General features: G+C 44.1%; 1 protein-coding gene across 4 annotated transcripts in view; it reads left to right on the plus strand.

The window, feature by feature from the left end:
- TAL1 (TAL bHLH transcription factor 1, erythroid differentiation factor) overlaps positions 1-22,698 on the plus strand; it is a 250,857-nt gene extending 228,159 nt beyond the window's left edge. The window contains exons 2-5 of one of the 4 annotated variants that reach the window (XM_077825011.1): positions 4,773-4,865; positions 10,490-10,909; positions 12,282-12,373; positions 19,342-22,698. In XM_077825011.1, the coding sequence (XP_077681137.1) occupies positions 4,852-4,865; positions 10,490-10,909; positions 12,282-12,373; positions 19,342-19,760 (945 nt within the window). In that variant the 5' untranslated portion in view covers positions 4,773-4,851 and the 3' untranslated portion in view covers positions 19,761-22,698. Of the gene's footprint in view, positions 1-4,772; positions 4,866-8,677; positions 9,961-10,489; positions 10,910-12,281; positions 12,374-19,341 lie in introns of those variants that run through there. The other 3 variants (XM_077825012.1, XM_077825013.1, XM_077825014.1) reach the window with 3 other exon arrangements.
- The last annotated feature ends 776 nt before the right edge of the window (positions 22,699-23,474 follow it).

The raw sequence follows: 23,474 nt of genomic DNA on the forward strand, positions 1-23,474 counted from the left end.
ATTGTTTACGATGACTGTGAGAATCGCTTACATCTGTGTATATGTGTATCTTTGTCTGAGTTCCCTATCACTCATAATTCAGTAAGATTGTATAGATCAGTGGCTCTCAAACTTTTTTTTACTGGTAAACGCTTTCACAGAGCAAGGCTCTGAGTGTGACCCCCTCCTTATAAATTTAAAAACATTTTAATATATTTAACACCATTACAAATGCTGGAGGCAAAGCGGGGTTTGGGGTGGAGGCTGACAGCTCATGACCCCCCATGTAATAAACTTGCAACCCCCTGAGGGGTTGCAACCCCCCGTTTGAGACTCTGTTATAGATGGAGGGCAAGCAAGCTCTACCAGTGGTTGTGAAAGTGTGAAGAAGAGAAGGATTTCTCAGTTATTTTATCCGACTCAAATAAGTTCTTCTTTGAGTGCTTCTTCATGTCCATTCCAATCAGGTGTGCGATGTCATGTGCATGGTTGCTGGAAGATTTCCCCCCTAGCAGTAGCTGTAGGATCAGCCTGGGCCCCCCCTGGAGTCATGCCCTCGTGGTGCTCAATATAGTGCCCTGCCAACCTGCCCCCCCCCCCCCGCCCACTTTCAGTTCCTTCTTACTGCCTGTGATGGCCGGAAATCCCTGTTCCTAATGCCTCGGCAAGTGTGTGCTTTGCACTTGTGTGTGTAGTTTAGTTTAGTTAGTATAGATGGATTTGATTTCTCCCATAAATTTCCTTTGGGGGTTCCCCCACACACTGGCACATGTTTCCCCAACTCCACAGTATCCCTCAATCCCGAGGCTTATAGCCATGCTCTGATGGCGGCAGGTTTATGCCGAGAAGTGACCCGCCCATTTCGTGCTTGAAATGGTAACAGCTGATTTAGACCCCATCATTTTATCTGTACGGCTGGGATTATGTTTTCCAGTGTGCATTACTTTGCATTTATCAACATTGAATTCAACATTATGTGATTACCCAGCAGGCCAGAGCTGATGCAGCCTTTGGTAGAGTGTACTCCAATCTGTGGACAACTCTGACCCTGCCTCTGTAATTTAGGCTTGGGAGGCACGTGATGGTTCATGTCATTTTCAATCACTCCAAGAGGAAGAGAAAAGGGTTACTCACCTTCTCATAACTTGTTCTTCAAGCTGTGGTGTTCATGTCCATTCTAATACCCACCCTCCTCCTCCTTTGTCTGCGTAGCCAGTAAGAAGGAATTGAAGGAGGGTCGGCTCAGGCCGGCAGGGCCCTACATTGAGTACCATGAGGGTGCAACTCCAGGGGGTGCCCGGCCCACCCTACGGATACTGCTAGGGGAAAAATCTTTTGGCTACCCTGCAGGCAGCGCCCACAGGCCTGATGGGAATGGACATGATCAACACATCTCACAGAACAACAGTTAGGAGAAGGTGAGTAACCCTTGTATCCATCCAGGCTCTGGTGCTACGGGGGGGGAGGTGTTAATATTTCTCTCTGATGCAAGAGCCACTTGGCATCTCCCCTGAGATCAGCACGCTGGTGTTCTGAAGTTAACTAGACAAACACACGGACAGTCCTTGCCCTAGCTAGATTATTTTCTAACTAGGACAGCGTATTAAAAGGGGAAGGGGGGAGATACTCACAAATAGATGAAATAATTGCCCTAGGTTCCTAGAACACAGGCAATTATAAGTCAGGGGAAACACTCCCATTGATTCCAGTGGGCTTTGGCTCAGTGGCAGATTACAGCCCAGGTCTCTTAAATGCGGGTCCTTTACCTTACCCCTTAGCCCACCGTGCTTTCACCGTCGGTGTCCATCCCTGCAGAGAATAAATTCCCTAATTCTAACTAAAGGCGGCGTTGGTATGAAGCTCTACGTGTCGGGTCCCATTCACACTGCCCGGGGATTGTGAAGCTGGGGTAAGGCGGTGTATATACCCTGTCGGTCTATGTAGTGTATGGTACAGAAATGATGTAAAATGGATTCTGCTGGGCCCCTAGCCGTGGCGATGTGGATCTGGAGGTACACAAGAGGCTTGACTTCCTAATCTCCCCTCCCCAGCCCCGTCTGTTCTATCTTTAACGCTTCCTGTTGCTGAGACGAGCCCAGCTGAAACGGATCGTGCTTCCTGGCTGGAGCTGGAAACACGGCACGGCAAAGACTCCGCTCGTCGTGACCGCCCCATGCACGCTCCCCCCGCTGCACGCCCCACATCAAACGCAGGGCAGGAAACCCATCGATCCAGCCAGTCCCGGGCCGTCGCTCGCCCGGGGGGGCCTCGGAAAGCCGCTGCGGGGAAGTGGAAACGAAGGGAGCTGAGGGCCCTTTCCCCTTCCCCTCTCAGCAGTTTGGACTGGGGGGCACGTGGGTGAAACATTGCTACCCCGAGGTGGGGCCGTTCCTATGAGGCCACAGCTGGAGCGCAATGCGGGGCCCGGAGACCGAGCTCCCGAGCGGGGGGCCCCCGAAGGGAAAGGGGGGAGGGGAGATGAGACCCAATTTGTGGTTGAGCCTGGGGGCGTCGTGCGTAGCGGGATCGGGCCCCGGAGGGGTGAGCCCCCCCGCCCCCCGCTCTCAGGAGGCCAAGTAAAAAGCTTGGGGACGGAACCTGCTTCTTGGCAGGTTTCCTGGCTCCCCTTAGAGAGGAGGATCACATTCATATTCTCCCTCAAGCCCCTTCCTTTCCCTACCGTGGGGGGCTAATGCTAGCAACCAATGAATCGCTGTTCCTTACTTGGGGGCTTGCCAGGGTCCGCTAAACTGCGCGGCCTGGCGTCCCCCCTCTCTCTGGTGCGCGTGTTTTGGGGGCTCTCTGCGCCCCCCAGCGCGTAAGGATCAGAACTGGAGCCCCCGGCCTTCGGGTGGAAGGAGAACTGGCCCCAAGGGTGCCTGTGAAACGCCCGCCAAGCCCGATCTTTTCTCTCCCTCGTTCCTCACCTGACCGGGGGGTGAAAGGACCAGGATTCCGGTGGCTTTACGTGGCCCCGTGTCCTCGGAAGCCTTTCTTCTGAAAGCCCCGTGCACCCTGGGTGCAGCGCAAGGCCCGCTCTGCCCGGCGCCGTTGGCGAGGCTGGCGGCAGGAGAGGGACGATGGGGTCCCTTGCAAAGAGCCAGGGCTGGGCAGCGGAAGGTAGCCAGGTAGCCGCATATGGGTAAGAGAGAGAAAATGAAAGCTGATTTTTTTTTTTTTTCCCCCACAACTGCCGGCGAAACCCAGGCAGCCTCTACCTAGGGTGATCCAGCACAGAGACCTTAATCACCAACTATCCCCTCCCTCGTGCCTTTGCTGATCAACCAGAAAACCCCTGAGATACACGCGGCCATCAACATTGTTCCAACGGGGAGAAAAGAAATGAATCAACGTTGGGGTTTTAGTCTCCCAACACTACACGGTCTGTTTCGCAGTCATTTCCCTGAAGGTTGCTTGGCCATTCCGCAATTGTAAAAGGTACCACGTGTGCAACCAAAGCACGATATAATAATGAACCAACCAGGGTGGCATCACAGAGTGTATTTGATTGAGTTATTCACCTAGTTATTTCTTGGTTTTGTGTGTGTATTTGTGCGTCACGCTCAGTATTGTAATGGTGATTGTTTTATTAGTCTGGCTCATTAGCGTTTGTGTGGGACCTATGCCTGTGGGCTTGTCTTCGCTACATTTTAATGCTGAAAGTGAATAGATCGGCATTTCAATCGAGATATTTAGCACGTTTGTAAAAGTTAGTGTGGACCCTTCCCCCACACGACGGATCCAGATTTATTCTTTGCCCTGTGTTAATCCCCTTGATACAGCGCACATTGGATGGTTTAGAATTTAAAAAGCCAACGTATTTCTCAATGCTAGGGAAAAATACCCCCCAAATCCCTGCTGCACTCCAGCTTTCAAGGACAGGGATCATTTTTCACCAGATCTTCGATTGTGTAAATTGCACTAACTTGCTATCTTTGCAGATCATTCTCTGTCAGTCATGTCTTAAGTTTTAAATAATAAGATTGTCTTCCTCCCCCAGTCCCTTACACCACACGTTTCACAGCCCAGCTATATTGACCTAGCACGATCCGAGATGCTTTTGTGTTTTCCCAGTTTCAAGCTGATTATTTTCGAGGACTTACCTTTTATTTCTCTCACACACCCCTTCCCCACGATAAATCCCCGAGCCCCACATGGATTGCAGAGTTTTTTACCACCCCCTCCTAAACCTGATCAGATTAAATTAAAACTAGAGATTCCCCCCCCCCCATTTATGCCTGCAGTGAAGAAATATTGGGGGGGGGGCGAGGGGGAATCTTGCTTAAATGTTCCCTGTCAATTTGCTTTATTTACCCTATTGTCCTAGACAGCCCCCCTCCTCTCTCAATATCTCCAGCAATTTATTTGGGCTCATTAAATTTAATTAAGAACTGAGTAGGTGTTCCATATTTAATCAAAAAAATGCAGGGGCATAATAACCTCCAAGAGGACTAAAATAAAGAATTGCTATTCAAATGTGGGCAGTCATGGTGCATTTTTTATTACTCTTTTCTACAGTGTCTTTTTAAGAGCATCTAAGCACACACACAGCAAAAGCTATAAGGCATGCATTCCAAAGTTATTCCTATGCATATCCCTGCAATAAGTTCCCGCTTTCCTTCGATAAAATTGCCAAATAATAATGAATCATTTCATAAATAATGGGTTTAGAAGCTTATCAGGGCAGGCGGGCCATTGCTGGGGCTTTATCTCTGTTGGCCACATTGCTCTAGTGTTCCGTTCTCCATACTAAATAGGAAACTGGACGTGATGTGGAATTAGATCCTGCTCCAGTAAGAGAGAGAGAGGAAGGAAAAAAATATACATAGCAGCAATGAATAGGCCACAAAATGGCTCCACTCACTTTTACCAATGAAAAGCAAATGGTGAGTATAGAGATCTATGTATACGTAAAGGGGAAAGTGTTGTATTTCGCTCATTGTTTCCAGGGCTTCCTTCTGGAGAGAGCGCGAGCATTTTCCCGTGTGTTGCGCAATATGGGAAAACGCGCAACAAAAATTAAAACCAATTCTCCGTTGTTCAATGTGGGGAGGAGGCGGGGGGGAGGGGACGGCTCTTTTTCTTTTGGGGAAATTTCGTTGAGCAAACTGATCCCAAAAGCAGCCGGATATTTGATGCTGCAGAGAGAAGGCAGGATTAACAACCCTTTCTTCGGGGCAGATGCAGAAGCGAAGTATAAATATGGGTGTATAGGTCTGGGTAGGATTGGTTTTGTTCCTTTTAATCGGGATCTGGTTGCGCTATGGAGCCAGTTTATCGGAAAGGCCCTGTTTGAATCTAGCTGGCCAGAAGCAACTCCAAAATAACGTTTTATTTCATTCTATTTTTGTTGTTGTAGCTGTTCCTGGAGGGAAATGAACTAATACTTGGATTAATGGGTACAAATTTCCCGTCAGATCCACAGTTTTAAACAAAGAATCTAGGACAGGGGTTACGACCAGCACAAATTACGTAGGAAGAGTGGAATTTAAGACATTAAAATTATAGGATTCACACACACACACCTCCCATGTTATTCTAGTAACAAATTCGATCCGAAAGAAGCAAATTCAATCCGATTCTCTGTTGCTGTTTTAAAAGTGTGAAATATTATGAAGGCAAAGAGGGAAATTGGTTGGGGAGGGTTACTTATTTATCTTTCTACGGAAAATGAAACGATTATTATTTTTCTGCGATTGCATTTGAACAGGCTCGGGAAATGTTTGTGTGTGGGGGGGGGGAGGGTTGCAGAGAAATGCTCTGTGAAATGATCAGAAAAGAGAGCGCTTTGGCTAATGGCTTGTTGATAATTTTCTCTGTGTTTATCTGTTACTTTGCCTTGTGTGTCTGTGAAGGGGAAAGGAAGGATGTGTTTAAAATTTCCGATTCTTTCTTGTTTCATTGTATTACGGCTTAACTCGTTGAAAGCGATCCCAAAAGGAAATATTTCCACTCCGCAATTTTAGAGAGAGAGAGAGAGAGATGTGGAATGGACAGACGTATTAGGCAGAGATATCGACACAGGTAGTTTATATCTCCTTTAGGGTTACATCCCTTAAGCAGCCACAAATACCGGGATTTTAAAAAAATCATACTGATTCATAACGAACGTTATGCTAAAGGAGGGAAACATTTCTATTGTGTGGGTCGGACTGGAAATAACAGATGTTGAGGATGGGATTCCATCTTAAACTTTCAGTGAGAAATTCGGACAAAGACTGTACTAGATACAAGCTTCAACCTGTGTATTCATCTCCGACTGGCTTTTAGGTTTAATTTTTAGGCCCTGCACTTTTAATAGCATGTCTGCAAACCTGCAGGCATCAGTTTGAGAAATGCCAGCTGAAAACAAACACCCTGTTTTCAGCTCTAGTCCGGTAATACAAATAAATCGTTTGTTTTATTTCGACCTATATGTGTGATGGGATATATGGAGAGAGAAATCTTTACGTTATATATCTATATTAGTAAGGGGTTTGCATCCATGTTAAACCCCTTTATTAATAGAAATATATGAATATGAAGAACAAGATATTTACATATATTATAAATTTGTTATATATACATAATTAAAACAAATAAAGTATTTATAAACGTTTATAATTATATATACACACACACACATATAGTATATATTTAACGTTTTTAAATAAGTTTATAATTATATATCTATATATTATATGTGTGTGTGTGTATATATAATTATAAACGTTTATAAATACTTTATTTGTTTTAATTATGTATATATAACAAATTTATAATATATGTAATATATATGTAAATATATATATATATATAATTTAATTAAAGGGAATAAATACAGTGTACATAGATAGGGTGTGTTTCTGTCTATATACCCTATTAATAATATAAACACCCCTATATACATTGAAACTAAACAATATAGATTTTTAATGTGCTATCCAAATTCCAAGCCCAATTTACGCATGAGGAGGGTTATATTTGGGTCCAGTCACCCCGTCCGTTAGTTGTGATTGGCTGGGGCGGGGGGGTGTACGGCGGGCATCCCTAGCCACACGCCTCTCTATCAGCGTTTGCTATCTTGATGTCGATCTCTCCGGCTCCAATGTGCAGTTGATCTAAAGAAACTGGGGCAAGAGATCTCCCCCCGCCCCCAGGAATTATTATCTCGATATGGGTTTCCTTTCTCCTTGTCAAGTCCTAAGTATCCTAGAGGTGGGAGGCGAGAAGGCAGCCCTGAGCCGGAGAGATCTTTTGCTGGAACAGGACACTCGAGGAGACAGATGTGAATGGTCGCTCACGATGCAATATCCCGACAGACCGTTAGAATCCTTCCCGGAGAGGTGGCTGGGAAAGGGCCGGCGCCCTGGGACTTTTTCAGGTCTTCCCTACAAACGATCTGCTTAACTGAGCCCCGCAGGAGTCAAGGAAATTAAGGTTAGAAAGGCTGAGTCTGGGATCAGATCTGCTTTCGCAAAGCACCGGGCCTCCTTTATTTACACCAGCCATGAAATGAACAAACCAAACTTCGGGAGGAAACAAAATGGAAATAATCATTCCTCAGCGTGAAATGCGTTTCCTGTAACGATACATCCATGTGTTTGATGGCAGATGAGACACTAACCCGCTCCTTGCCCAGCGGACGGCTCCTGTAGCCTGCCTGCCTGGGCTAATGGATAGAGAAGGCGCCTACAGATTGCTTTTTAAACAAGTGACTTCAAATGTACCGAACACATTTTGGATACGACCAGATAGTACAGCTGCAGGACGTGGGTCTTTCGCCCCAAAGCCACGGGCCATTCTGCTTAAAACAAAAATCTACGGTGTAATATGTCCCCAAAATAGGAAACATCAAATTAACCCGACGCTGCTCTCCTTACTCAAGACTGGGCCCCGGACTAGACATTTGTTTTGCACTAATATAATTACTTCCCATTGCTAGTCACACTTGATCAGACTCCACATCTTGGTTACAGACAAAGCTAGTCGTTTGAAATGAATAGGAAATCTATCTATCTATCTATCTATCTATCTATCTATCTATCTATCTATCTATCTATCTATCTATCTATCCCCATACACACACATATCTATCTATCTATCTATCTATCTATCTATCTTCTACTACGTTAATACAGAAACACTACATTCTTATATTTCTCAGCAAAACATTGCAATCATTGTATATAGATTAAGTATTACATTCTCCTCATGCAACTTTATATATATATAATGTGTGTGTGTGTATAAAAATATACACACCCGGTCTATATTTCTCAGCAAAGTCATGGTGATCACTATGTTGCATGAGTAGAATTTAATACTTCGACTACATCTCCCTGTATAACAACATAATTACCACCATGACTTTGCTGAGAAATATACAGGTGATGTGTGTGTATATCAGAATGCCAGGGTTCCGTGTTAAAGCAATAAAATGTCATACAATGTTTATAGCAAAGTACTATAGTATAATGCTGTATATTTGTATATAAAATTCTTGTAAAGCAATAGAATCACCACACTGGCCCTGCATTTTATAGTGTAATCATTTTTATATATTTCTTCTTCTTAGTTAATCATTCTTTGATTAAGAAAAGGAGGACTTGTGGCACCTTAGAGACTAACCAATTTATTTGAGCATTAAGCTTTCCTGAGCTACAGCTCACTTCATCGGATGTAGCTCAGGAAAGCTTATGCTCACATAAATTGGTTAGTCTCTAAGGTGCCACAAGTCCCCCTTTTCTTTTTACTCTGAAACCATTCTTTGATTAGTTAATTTATTATAGGATTGCCTATTAGCGTTGTCTTGTAAGATCTGAAGTGCAGTTGGCCTGGGGTAAGTGACCGCTCCTTTGCCACTGGGAGTAACCTGATTTATAGTGTAACCATAAAATGATTACCCTATAAAATGCAGGGCCACTGTGGCGATTATATTGCATTACAATAATTTTATATACAAATATATAGCATTATATATATATATATATAAAATATAGTATACACACATGTATGCAAACACTACTATCCAGTGTTTCCGAGGAGCAGCCGTGTTAGTCTGTATTCGCAAAAAGAAAAGGAGGACTAAACTGGTTGGTCTCTAAGGTGCCGCTAGTCCTCCTTTTCTTTTTACTATCCAGTGTGTGTATGTGTCCAGAGAGAAATATAATGCCCCTTTGAACAGTTCTCGAATTGGAATGTTAAAACATCGACTCCGTATTTCACCCTCTTTATAGCTGGTAGCCATGATAAATTCATCTTCAAATCAATAGTTTCCACGAAGGGTGGTTGAGTTCAAAAGTGTAACCTGGGGTAGCAGCAAAACGGTGTTTCCGTTGGAAATCTCGCCAATAAACACCCATTTAGCCCTGTCCTTTTGTCAACATTAGTCGTAATAAAAAGAAAAATCCGAAACTCTTGGTTTACCCTTCGATAAAAATGTTCTATTCTTTAAACACCATCACGCCCACGTCTTCAGACCCTGGAGTTTATTCTCTTCCTCTGTCTGGGCTGCAAAAAAATTAATGGAAAAGAAACTGATTCCAGCCGTGGCTAAGTCACCTGCCGGTGGAACAGCAAATGCTGGATCAAGGAGAAGATTAAATGTGAGGCTTAAATAGGCAACACAGAGATATTAAGCTAAGGCGAATGGTGAAACAAATAGTGATCCCTGGGCTTCGGGGGATTGCACCAAGCCCGTCTCTCGGCCACACCTGGCTCCGGTGAACCCTCATCTTTTTAAATATTGGGTGAAATCCTGGCCCCACGGAGATCCAGGGGACTTTTGCCATTGACTGTAAGGGGGCCAGGATTTCATCTCTCGTCCTGCACTGGCGGAGAAGCCACCAAGGCAGGATTGTGCCCCGGCGCTTCAGTACAAATAGCTAAGCTCGCCCCTCTTCTGCTACAAAGCACCGTTTGGCTAATTCTCCTGCTAATAAATCATGGCAGCGGGATTCTGGCTCCCAGGCCGGGACAATGGGCTCCTTCGCTGCGGAGGTGTGTTTGCCTGGACGCTGCTGTCAAACTAGCAACATCTGTCACCGTCACCTCTTCTCTGTTCCTTTTTTCCTTCACCCCTCTCTTTTCCCCCCTTCCCCCTTTTCTTTCTTTCTTTCTTTCTTTCTTTCTTTCTTTCTTTCTTTCTTTCTTTCTTTCTTTCTTTCTTTCCCTCCCCCACTTTTCTTCTTCTTTCTTTCCATCCTTCCCGCAATCTTTCTTTCTTTCTTTCTTTCTTTCTTTCTTTCCCTCCCCCACTTTTCTTCTTCTTTCTTTCCATCCTTCCCGCAATCTTTCTTTCTTTCTTTCTTTCTTTCTTTCTTTCTTTCCCTCCCCCACTTTTCTTCTTCTTTCTTTCCATCCTTCCCGCAATCTTTCTTTCTTTCTTTCTTTCTTTCTTTCTTTCTTTCTTTCTTTCTTTCTTTCTTTCTTTCTTTCTCCCCCCCTCCCCCGCTGGACAGTCAGTCTGTCTCGCAGGGGTGCCCTCGGCTCCCCCCACCCCGCTCACCTCCTCTCCTCTCTCCCCCAGGACGATGGAGAGGCCGCCGGCGGAGCTGCCCCGCAGTGACCCGCGGGATGCCCGGCCCCCGCAGCCGCACGATCCGGGAGCGGAAGGCACGAGCGAGCCGGAGAGCAGCCGCGGGGGGATGGAGGTCCCAGGAGAGCCCCAGCTGCTGCTCAATGGGGTTTCCAAGGAGACCGGCCGGCCCTCCCCCGGGCCCCCCGCCGCCGCCGTGCCGGTGATCGAGCTGGTGCGCAGGGACATAAAAGGCCGCGAGGCGCCCGGCGAGGCGATGCAGAGAGCTCCGGGCGCCGAGCCGTGCAGAGCCCCGGCCGAGGCCGCCTGCGACGCCCGCATGGTGCAGCTGAGCCCCACGGCGCTTCCCCTGCCGGCGGCCGGCCGAGCCATGCTCTACAACATCGGCCAGCCGCTGGGCACCATCAACAGGTCCGTGCCCTGCCCGCCGCCTCCTGCCCGATCTCCCCGCCCGCCTGTCTGCCCCTCGCTCCGGCTGTCTGTCTGTCGGTCTGCCTCCGGGAGGCTGTCCGTCTTCTTCTGTCTGTCTGTCTCCCCACTCAGCGCCCTACAGCAGCTCCCTCGCCCTGTCCTATCCTGAGATGAAGCCTTTAGCACCGTTTCTGCAGAAAACTGCTGGATTGTTTCTCTTCTTGTGTCTCTCCGACCTCTCTCTGTCTTCCTGTCCTGCACGTGTCTATCTATCTATCTATCTATCTATCTATCTATCTATCTATCTATCTATCCATCCATCCGAAGTTCATAAGGACAGGAGGTTGTCTGGCAAAGGAACCTTTCTCTGTCTGGGGATGTAATTCTTGTGCCTGGATAATTGTGGGAGCGTTTGGATGCATGTAATTTTGCAAAGCAAAACATCTATTGTAGCCCTTGGAACAAGGGTAATTATATATAGATAGATAGATAGATATAATATTACATTTTAATATGATTTTAATGTATGCGATATTATATATATATTGCATACATTAAAATCATATTAAAATGTAATATTTTAAATGCAAAGGTGTAAATGTAGCCAATGCAACATTTATCTAGTGGGCAAGTTTTTTGTTTCCTTGAAGAAATCTCTCAGATGTATGCACTGGGTGAGATGTGTGTGACCCTACAAATAATCATGACAGTGGTAAGGAATTGCTTCAGAATATGCATTGTATGTAGTGTGTATAAATAACTATGCCTACACCCTACAATGTACTTATATCATACAATTCAATTCCATTTTCTCTCATTCAATACAAATTAATAGTAGTTCAGCATATGTGTGTTATATATCATCTAGAGATCAGGTAGCCTTCTGTCTTAAAAGACTTGCTAGAAAGTACACATATCTGTATTAGAATTATATCACATTGATTGGAGGACCTACAAATTTTTATCCTGGTCACTTAAGACAGATGTCTGTTATGCTGTATATGTAAATGTATGTATAATTTGTGTATACATGCTTGTGTGTGTGTGTGTGTGTGTGTTTTATTTATGTACTCTCACACATGCCTACTTATATCCTCAACTGGTATCAGCTGATATAGCTCGATAGATTTCAAAGTCCCTTTGATGTCAGTGGAGCGACGCTGATTTACACCAGCTGAGGATCTGGTCTATAATATCTAATAGTTCTTCTTCAGGTGGCCGCTGCACGGGTGCCCAAGGTGCTCCCCACGAGTGGGAATGTGCAGCGTTCATCTCGAAGAACCCCGGCGACAAGTGAGTACCCTTCATGAAGCGTGTCTGTGTGTTTTCCTTCTCGTTTTTTTCTGACCCTCCCTTTGCACCTTGTTTGCAGTGGGTTTTTTGGAGAGCCAGACACCTTCTCAATCTACAACAACAATAGAATGAAAAGAAGATCGTCTCCTTATGAAGTGGAGATCAGTGACGGTGAGAATCTTTTCTTCTTCCCCTGATGGTGTATATCAAGTGCAAAGGGATTTAGCCGGTGCTTAATGTCCCATCCCATTCCCCCCCCCCGCCCCCGCCGCTCCTTGGTGACATGGGAAGGTTGCTTAGACCAACATGTGTTGGGGTAAAATACAAAGCAATAAAAGGATGAGGTTACATCACTCCTAGTGGCTGATAGCTTGCTTCTGTCCTGGTCTTGACTCCTGGATAGTGGAGCCAATATCTCCTACTCCATCTGGTAACCAGTCTGATGATGAACGACTTAATAATATTACCCCAGTTCAGCAATGCACTCTAGCAGGTGTTTAATTCTATCCCTATTCTGCAAACCACTTAGCACTTGTTTAAGGCTATGTCTACAGAGCCCATGCTGGCATAACCCCTAGTGTAGATACAGTGTACAAGACAGAAGGAGTTTTTCTGCCAGTGTAGGAACGCCACCTCCCTGAACAACGTTAGCTATGCTGACAGAAGTGGTCCTCTGTCAGCATAGCTGCACCCACACTGGGGGTTTTATCAACATGGCTACATTGGCTAGGGAATGTGGTTTTTTCACGCCCTGACTGACATAGCTATGCCAGTATAAGCGTTAAGTGTAGACCAGGCCTAAGTCCCCTTGTAGTGAGAGAGACTTATATACATGCTTGAGTGCTTTGCTGAACTGGGGCCACTCTTCTGATGTGCCGAAATTGCAAAGACAGTTCAGAAAGTCACCAGATAGAGGTTTGCCTTCTGCCAGAAGCCCTGAAGCAGAGTTGCCCTTTGAATTGACCAGTTCTGCTTCCAGACTGATGGCCCAGAGTTTATAACATATTTTTAAAAATCTTTCAAAGTACGGAAGAAATTAAACAGCCTAGGATAGTATCTCACTACCTACCCCTGTGCAGTCCTATTGGTTTCAGTGGGAATGCCTGTATGAGTAAACACTCCATAGGAGTATATGTTTCCAGTCAAAGGTCCTTAATTTTTAAATCAAAGCCTAAAGCTCTCCACAGTGACAGATGGCTATATAAATGAGATGAAATGATAAAAAGAAAATACATTTTAAATGATAAAACATTGAAATCCACAAAAGCCAGAAAATTCAGTTCCCTTCATTTGTCTTTCTTTTTAGCTAACCTATCTATCTAATCTGTCCAGATAAAACCCCAGTCCTCCACACTTCAAAAGAAAATTGTGAAGCTAACATAATGCTTGCAAAACATCACTCCAGTTTCACTGCATTTATGTGTTACTCTTTCCCTCCATCCTCTGTCTGTTTGTCCATTTCTATTGTGAGCTGATTGGGGCAGGGACTTTCTCTCCCCATGTATCTGCACAGCACCTAGCACAATGGGGTCCTTATCTTGGTTGGGGCCTTTAGGTTCTACCATAATATAAATAATAAGGCTGAAAAATAAAAACACAAGTGTGTATCAGTGTCATAGAGTCTGAGCAAGAGTTTTAACCTTCCCGCTGAGTTTACTTGTTTTTAGCTTAGATGTTAAGTTTTACTTATATATAATACACACAATAACTGTTTAGATGAGCAGGACATATATAAATGTATTTGAAAGAAAACTGAATATGTATTTACTAGATAATGTATTAGGTATATTCACTGGGCCTGATCCTGCATATCCCAAAGTAGTTGATTAAGTATTTGCAGGATCAGGCCTTTGAACTAGGATAGTTTTGTGGGCGTGTATCTCAGGGAGCAGACTAGGACCCTGAGCCTGCAAACACTTATGCGTGTGAATAACCTTAAAGTACATGGGAGAGTGTTTGCAGGCCTAGAGGGCCTGCTCCAAAGCCCACTGAAGTCAGTGGAAAGATTCCAAGGGGTTTTGGATAAAATTTATATTTAGCAAACCAGGTAAATAGGGCAAAAGTGTGCCCCTAGACATGAACAGGCAACTTCCACTGCTGTCAATGGTTCCTGTGTGAACATATTTGGATCATTATTAGGGATTTTACTAATCCGGACTGCCGCTGATACAAGAAAGTGTAATGTCTTCAGACGGTTATGGTTTGTCTGTCAAGGAGTATTTCATATCTGACAAGATTTGCAACATGGGGCATTTGGGGAAAAAACCAGAGACATTAAACTAGGAGAGCTCTTTGGGAGATAGAATGGCAAAATAGGCCTGGACTAATTCTCCTAAATAGGGGCAGTGTAGGTATGCAAATTTCAGTTTTTGGATCAATGGCAGCTCTTAAGCCTTGCCCGTCAGTTTGATTTATGATCAAACCAGAATGAGCAGGCGGAGAATTGGCATTCACAGGGGCAGGGGACTGGACAGCGCATTAGTAAGATACAGAAATGACCAGTATGGTGGCCATTTTTAGGCCTTTCAGTTGCTTCCTCTGCCAACCACAATAGTGGCTTAATCTAGCATGTTTAAAACCTGCACTTAGAAGAAACTTATAGCAGAAGGGCTAGTCACTGACCCAGAAATATGTCTGAAGATTCTAAGAAAACGATATATATTGCAACCAGAGTCTCAGTAGCTCCTGATGCCATCTGGGCAGATTCTTCACTGTCTCCCCCGCCTGCAGCGCCCACTCCTCTCAGCTTATTGGATCATGAATAACAAACCACCTGGCTTGATGGCTTTCTCCCAACTGCAGGGCTCAGCTCTGAACTGCACAAGCTGAGCTGCTTCAGAGAGGAACAGTTGTAAAGCCCCAAAAGTGACTCCAATTAAAACCCCTTTTCATGAAAATGTTTTGTCAAAGTGTTACAAAATTTTTGACCGCTCTCCAAGCCAGCTGCAAAATAAATACATACATAACGGTCACAAAAAGTTTTGAAAACTGATTGCAAAAAAATTCTGTCGGGATTTTGAAAAATTTCTACCAGTTCTCCTTTTGATTTGTATTATATTTAACAAATTATGTAGAAAACCCGATTCAATCTTCTGGTTTAATTACTCGACAAATGTCATTTAGAAGAATACCTCAGTTTTTCATGACCTATCCACAAAGCATCCTGTGTTATCCATCACTTCAAATCTTTAAATCAAGAGAGGATGACTGTTTTTCTAAAAGATACCTTTCTTCAGTTCAACCATAGTTACTGGGTTTGATGCAGGAATCAGGAGATGAAATTCTACACCTGCATTGTGTCTGATGTCAATTCAGGAATCGGGGTGAAATTCTATGGTCTGCGTTATGCTTGATGTCATCTTAGATGATCACAGCATTTTAAAAAATTTATGAATGGATTCCTTAGGGGCACCAGCCCCCCAGTAAACTCAATGGGTATTCTGTGCATGCAAGATTGCACCGTTGGTATTTTAAATTTTTTTTAGGCTAGTGGGGCTCCAATAACTCCCCAGATAGCTAGATCCCCAAAGGAAACTGAAAGTTGCAGAATTAAATTTTTTTTAGGCTAGTGATCTCTAATATTTTCCCACTCAAATTCAAAAGCAGCAAAAGAGATTTTGTAAAATTAAACAAAACCCTCTCTGCATGAGAATCTGATTTCCATGTTTCTTGATATTTTTTTTTTTAAGCTTAGTGGAGCATGTTTGAGTCTTGGAATTGGGCTTTATAACAGGAACACAGAGGTTATGTCTACACTGCATTGTAAACCTAGGTCTGTGGGACCTGCTCTTGTGCACTTGGTGTTTCCAAGCCCATGCTGGAGTGTCCACACTGCATTGTAATCCTGGGTTTGCAATTACTGGACCTGGGTCTCACAGCTGTGCTAGGGCACACATTCTGCAAGGACTGCAGCTTGAGCTGCGTCCACACTGCAAAATGATAAGGCTTAGACCTGAGTCCAAGCAGGACTCGGGCTCTGACCCACCCCCCTAGCAGGGTCCTAGGACCCAGCTTCTGAGGGCTTGCTGACCCGAGTCAGACTCATTTGCATGTGGATGGAAAAGGGGCGTGGGCTCAAACCTGAGTCAGAGCCTGGGCTTAATATGGAGAGTAAACATACCTGGAGAGATCTTTAATGATAGGCTAGCAGTGCAAATAGCTCTACTGTTGTCATTACTCGTGTTGTGGAATTGCCTGGATACCCCACTTAGCACTGGGGACCCTGAGTTCAGGGTGCTGTACAAATCCAGTGTAAGAAACAGTCCCTGGCTTTAAGATCTTACAGCTGCATTTGAATGCTCAGTTATGGTGCTCTTTGGGAGTGGAAGAATGGCCTCATGGCTTAGGGACTTGACTGGGATTGTGAAGATGGGGGTTCTAGTCCTGGCTCTGCCAGCAACTCCCCTTTGACCTTGGGCAGATCACTTTCATCTCTCTGAGCCTCTTGTTCCCATCTATAAAATGGGAAGGAGAGTGCTTCTGACCTTACAGGGCAATCATGAGAGTAAATTCATTCATTCGTGCTTAGATGCTGCAGGGATGGGGCTCCAATAACTCCCCAGATAGCTAGATCCCCAAAGGAAACTGAAAGTTGCAGAATTAAATTTTTACTTAATCATGGTGATTCTTGCTCTCATGCACAGGGTTGAACTGATCACCAGATTTGGGGTCGGGAAGGACATTTTCCCCCCACGGCGCATTGGCAGACACCTTGGCTTTTTCGCCTTCCTCTGGAGCATTGAGCAGGGATCATCTGTTAGGATCAGGTGGGCGTATCCCACACGATCAATTTCCTGCATATGCAGGGGAGGGGGGAATCTGGGGTGGGCAGTGGTGGACCTCAGTCCTTCCCATTTTCTGTGGTTGTTGTTGTTGTTATTTTGGGTGGATTTATTTTTAACGGTGGAGAGGGGAAAGGGACTATTGTGCATTGGAACTGTGCAGCTCCTGGTAATGTGAGTGAGATGTGTCTGTTGCTTATACCTGGCTGATTTGGTTTGGAGGGGCCAGTAGCTTGAATCTGTCGCAGCAATGACTGTGGTTGCTTAGAAGTGTTTCCAGTTGCAAAGCCCATGGAACGGATTTTTCTCGCAACACATCATGTGTCAGTGTTTTCTTTTCACCAGCCAGCATTTCATTTTCTAGTGTTTGGGATTTCTGTCTTCTCTGATCTTGAGGGTGGATTTATCAGGAGGCAGCCGCGTTGTACTAGTATGTTGCAACAATATTATAAGCGAGCTTCAGAGCACGTGGTCTATTATCCATTTGCTATAGCTGAACTCCCCACCCAAGGAGTCCAAGTGTATGTTAACAACCAAAACACGCCCAGTGGTTTAGTTGGGGGGCAGGGTTAGCTCAGTGGTTTGAACATTGGCCTGCTAAACCCAGGGTTGTGAGCTCAATCCTTGAGGGGGCCATTTGGGATCTAGGGCAAAAATTGGGGCTTGGTCCTGCTTTGAGCAGGGGGTTGGACTAGATGACCTGAGGTCCCTTCCAACCCTGATATTCTATGATTCTATGATTAAGTGGGCACATGGCTAGAGCCAAAGCATCCCACTGGTGGGCACAAGCATTGGGTGATGATGGAACACTGGGCAATCTAAACAACTGACCACAGGGCTATTGTTGGTCAGTGACTTATTCCCACCATGATGCAGTAATCAGACAAGGGGTTTCAGAATGTAAGAGTATAGCGTGTGGACACGTGCTGTACAAGGCCATGTGATCTGTCATTCAATGTCACCCCCATAGATATTATACCTACATTGGTACTTGGTGTTGTGCTTTTCCAGGCATGCACAATGTCTCCCATCTTTATAGTGGTTTTTGCCATGGCAACCCTTCCAGAGGCTCGTGAGGTCTCCTGCTAGGTCCCTTCAATAACAATTTATGCAAAGCAAAATATATAGTAATAATAATATACTCTGTGAGTCCTATTTGGATAGATATTGCACTGTCCAATAGCTGGAATGAGTACCCACTTGTACATACTTCCACTGATCCAGAGAAATGGGATTCTGAGATTGCACTCTGACCTGGATCTCATGCCTGGCAGGACCTGCTCATAAATCCTTCCTCTCCATGCGTACAACCCCACACCAGTAGGTGTTATGATCACCCATGGAAAGGAGAAGACACAGTCAATGTTGGTATCTATCTGGTCTTCCGGGACGTTAGCTGTTTTACATCAACACATTCATTCTAAAACTGGCCATGGGGTAAAACTCTAACAATTTTAAATGGACTTCACTGCTTGCCCGGCTAAATTAACATCAGTATTTTGTTGTCATTTCCCCTCCTACAAAAATAAATCAAAATAGAATCAGGTTGAGGGTATCTACAGGACAGGAAAAGCATGGTCAATCACAGCGTCATTGTCAGGCTCTCCAGCTGCTCTGCCAACGTTCCACAATGCTGACCTGAAGAGACAGCTTCTAAAACTGATAGGGCAGTTCTGGGATGATTTGACTCCTGGTCTCCATTCAGAATTCCAACAAAGGCACTCATTTTTGTTTGGTTGGTTTTGGTGTTGGGTTTCTTTTTTGGGGGGAGGGGGGCTGGTTTTGTAATGTGGCTACCTGTTCCCAAGGAATTGGGCTGAGTACCAGCAACTCATTTCACATAGGCCATCCAATGGTCACGTAACAGCTTTAAGCTCCCTACCAGCTTTGGGTTTGTATCAAATAAATGATTTAGATGAGTATCTGCATCCTGACCATAGAACCACTAAAACCTCTGCTCTCTCACGTTGTCTCTTGTCATATCTGTTTTGGCCAATGTTAAGAGAAGTTAATAGAGTATAAAATATAAGGCAGTTGCATGAGCTAAGCTTGTACAAGTCCTTTATCACTGGGATATGATGAAAATATACAGCCTGCTAATTACATATATGGCCTAAGCTTTCAAACTTAGCTGACTTAAAGTTAGACGCCTAAATAGAAATGACCTGATTTTCAGCTCCCATTGGCTTGAACGGAAGTTGTGGCAGTTCTAAAAACCAGACCACTTCTGTTGAGATACCTACCTAGGGAAGTAGGTGCCTAAAGTTAGTCAGTCACATTGGGAAATTTTGACCACTAAGTGAAATGATAAATAATCTGTTTAATGTTACCCCTAATCATGCACTATTGTAATTTCAGGTCCCCATACAAAAGTGGTCCGCCGCATTTTTACCAATAGCCGGGAAAGGTGGAGACAACAGAATGTCAATGGTGCATTCGCAGAGCTTCGTAAACTCATTCCGACCCACCCACCTGACAAAAAACTGAGCAAGAATGAAATTTTACGCCTGGCTATGAAATACATCAACTTCCTGGCCAAACTGCTTAATGACCAGGAAGAAGAAGGAAACCAAAGGGGCAAAGTGAACAAAGACACTGGGATAGTCCAAGAGGATCTCCTGCAGGACATGTTGTCTCCAAACTCTAGCTGTGGAAGCTCTTTAGATGGAGCAGGGAGCCCGGACAGCTTCACAGAAGAACATGAAACATTAGATACAAAGCATACAAGGAGTCTCCATCACTCCATTCTTCCTGTAGAAGGCAATGCCCAGCGATGATGACCTTACAGATCCCTCCTAAAACACAGAGGGGAAAGTAAACCCTCAGTCTCTGGGTCTTGGAATTACACCCTATTTTCCCAACTCTACATCTCCAAAAAGAAAACAGGAACTTGAGCTCATCAAGTTCTCAAGCCAATATTTCTAAAGGTCACAATCCCTGAACTAAAATGACAGTGAGTTGATGGAGAACAAGACCAAATCAAGTGGACATTCAACATTTAGGTACTTGATCGGACGGAGATGAAAGTCATCTTATTGTACATATTGTTCATGGATGTAACGCTGGGTGGGGGGAGGGAACATTGCTGACACCTCTTCAATATCAAATGATTTGATGATGATCTCTTGAAGCAGAATAATCATGGATCAGAAACAGGCAGTGACTCCCTCTTTCACTGCCAATGGAAGCTACATGTCCCTTCCTTTTACATGTGGCACTTGGAAGTGACCAAAATCTCGAACAGTTCTGCAGCATCTCTCCAAACCATTCTGATGACGTATATGCAACTTGTCAGTGTGGAAGCTAGGGCAATGCCTTCTTGTTGTCCAAGAGCTTTTGACTGTACCTTTTTAAAAAGCTGAAAAATGCCTCTCGCTAAAGAACTGTTACAAGGAACGAGACTTTTTTTTTTCAAAAAAGCCCAAAACCGTAGCCTAACTTTGGATTGTTTGAGGTGTTGTATTTATGATGTGGAATTACTTCTGTTTAATAACTGTCATGCAGTATCCACTGAATGAAAAGGTACATAGATGTTTTCTTCTCTCTTCCCTCCCAACTACTGTGCAATGGCTGAAATCGTGGCCCCGTTGAAGTCTATGGGAATCTTGTCATTGGCTTCAGTGGGGACATGACATCACCCAAGGATTACACATTTCAGTATGGGTGAGTGGGAATTTTCCTTGCAATTGTCATCCTGGTATTTTAGTTAAAAACAAAGGCAGTGATGGAATAACAAATTGTGTGTGTGTGTGTGTGTGTGTGTAGAAGGGATATAAAAGAGATTTAATTATGTGCTTTGGATTGTTGGGTTTTACCCATCTGGAAAGGATGGTTATTTAACCTCCCCCCAGCTCCCCGTCTGTTCATTAGCCCCCCGATTTGATCTTGCCTCTTTGTCTACTTAAGACTTCCGCCGGAGCCTTGTCTGCACAAGGATGTGGATATCTCTAGAGTTCCCAGAAGCAAAGCAGTCAGCCTGGGCTCTGAGACTCACAGCCGCGGTTTTGTCCTTGCCGTGTAGATTTACACTGAGATTCAGTGCTATTTGTGACACATACAGCAATTCCCAGGCATGCAGACGTATTGCAGGTTGGTGGCCACATACAACCAGATCACTTTGAAACAGAAATTATCCTCCATCTGGAGATGTCCTCTGAAGGACACTTTAAAAAAAGCAGAGTACTTAAAAAACGTGGGCCAGATTCTCAGCTGGTGTAAATCAGGGTCATTCCATTGACTCCCATACTATGCCTGTTTACACAGACTGAGGAGCTAGGCCCTGCATATCCCATGAACAGCAGAACCTACATAGGACTCTCTCTTTTTCCCACTTGCTAATGATTGACAGAGCAATCGCACCAGAACAAACTATCTCATTATCCACTTGCTCGGCAGAGATTCAGAAAAATCCACATGATGCGAGAAAGCCCCATTCTTTGTAAGGGAAAATAATTAGAATGAGTACACTTTATACAACCCTGTCTCTTATTTATTATAGGTGTTGAGGTACAAGGCAATGCAGAGACGTCCGTGTGTGAGCATTTAGAGCCATTAGTTTGCCTGTTGGAAAGCCAGGTTGACCCTATTTTTATTGTAGGGTACCGTCACTTCTTTTTTTTATGACCGTTTATGAGAATGGGTCGATACTATCTTGGAAGTAATATGAGTGAGGCTGGGTTCTCTCAGTGTTGTGTGTGGGAATATTAAGAGGGTGTACCACCTTGCTGTGAGTTCCCCATTGATATTTTAGGTAAATGGTCTGAGAATTCACCCCTATGCAGAGGGCCAGTACATTGCACCTATAAAGTCCTCAAATGGGGCTCAGGTGAGACTTACATTATGTGGGGCATTACAGGGTCAGTTTCACCATCCGGTATTATCTAAAGGCCAGATCTTGCTCCAAAGGGAGTTGTCACTGACTTCAATGGGAGTAGGGGCTAGACCTCAAAACTCAGACACTGGTAGGGGACGCGTTCTGTGATGGGGGGAATACATAGGGGAGTAAGAAATTGGAACTTGAGCCTGAGAGATGCTGAGGACTCTCAGCTCCTGCAGGGGGCGCCCATCACTTTGCAAGATCCGGGGATCAGTAGTTTCTGGGGGAGGAGGGAGAGAAATTTTGTTACGAAGATAAAGTGTTATTACATTTTTAAAGGGATTGAAATAATAATGATATTTTACCCCTTTTTGGACAGATATTCCAAGACAAGTCATTTAAAATGTTAGAAATCCCCCCCCTTTTTTTTTCTGAAAGGAAGACAAAATGGTACAATTTATAACCCTTTTACAAAACACATATATTTGTAGCCTCTTAGCAGAATACAACTTAAGTATAGCTGAGGTATGTATAGTTGTACTTTAATTGTGATTTGAATGGTACATCTCCTATTTCTCCGGTTCTTCTTCTGCCTGCTCTATGTCTTGGTGTATATAACATCATCCCATTTATGTTTGGAATCAGCACTTTCAGTCAGTGTTGTACTCTGTGATGAATTCTTTTCTTTTCTTTTTTTAAAATTCCTTTGGTTTCTGCATTTTTCTGCAGAAGTTAAGTAACCAGACCTGGTACCCTTATTATCTTTGTAAAGCCGATTAGGCAACCCACTGTGGATGTGCTATTTAGAAAACACATTTGTTGTAATGTGTGTGTATATATAAATATATATAATATAATGAATATATCGAGAATATTTCTAAATAAAGTTTTACAAATCAGCCTCTGCTCTTTTTTCTTAATGCTTGTCATTCAGTATTTTTTTCCCCTCCATTTTCATGAGCTGTAACTGCAACCTGATGTCAGTGGCTGTTATAACTGATGATGGGAGTCAACTGCAGTCTCTTTAGCTCAAGCTGTAGGGAGCCCAGTACTGCCAACCTCAAGCATGAGTGTAGCTTTAAAAAAATAAAAGGCAAGATTGACTTAAAAATCATGAGATTCTTTTAACAATAATAAAACCTGTTCCTTTTCTCTGCCTTTTCCAGCTCTTCTCTGCAACCAGGAGGGCTAGAAATTTCACTTATTTTCAAAAATAAAAGCTGAGATTCTCTTGCCACCTCTTGATTCCAAGAGCTGGGGATTTAAGAAAAACACCGAACAGCATGAGACACACAAAAGTTGGCAACATGGAGACTCATGCGATTAGTTGTGGTGGTCATCATGCTACATTTAAGTGCAACATGTTGGACACTAGTGGCTCTGACACTGACCTGGGCTTGAGGAGATTTGGGTTCAAATCCTAGCTCTGTCATGTGCCTCCCGTGCCTCAGTTTCCCCCTCAGGAACTAACAATACTGACTTTCTTTGTACTGTGCTTTGATATCTGAAGATGAAAAGTGCTATATAAGTTGTAGTTATTATTGTTCTATTTCCAACTTCCATGATTCAGCCAACTCCGATGATAAATATTTTGTGTCTCTTAGCATGAGCAGAGAAGGGGAGAAATCCTACACATAGAGAAAGAATTAAATTAAAAGCAAAAGAAAGAAGGATA

Source organism: Eretmochelys imbricata, chromosome 8 (assembly GCF_965152235.1).
Source record: "Eretmochelys imbricata isolate rEreImb1 chromosome 8, rEreImb1.hap1, whole genome shotgun sequence".
Taxonomy (NCBI): Eukaryota; Metazoa; Chordata; order Testudines; family Cheloniidae; genus Eretmochelys; species Eretmochelys imbricata.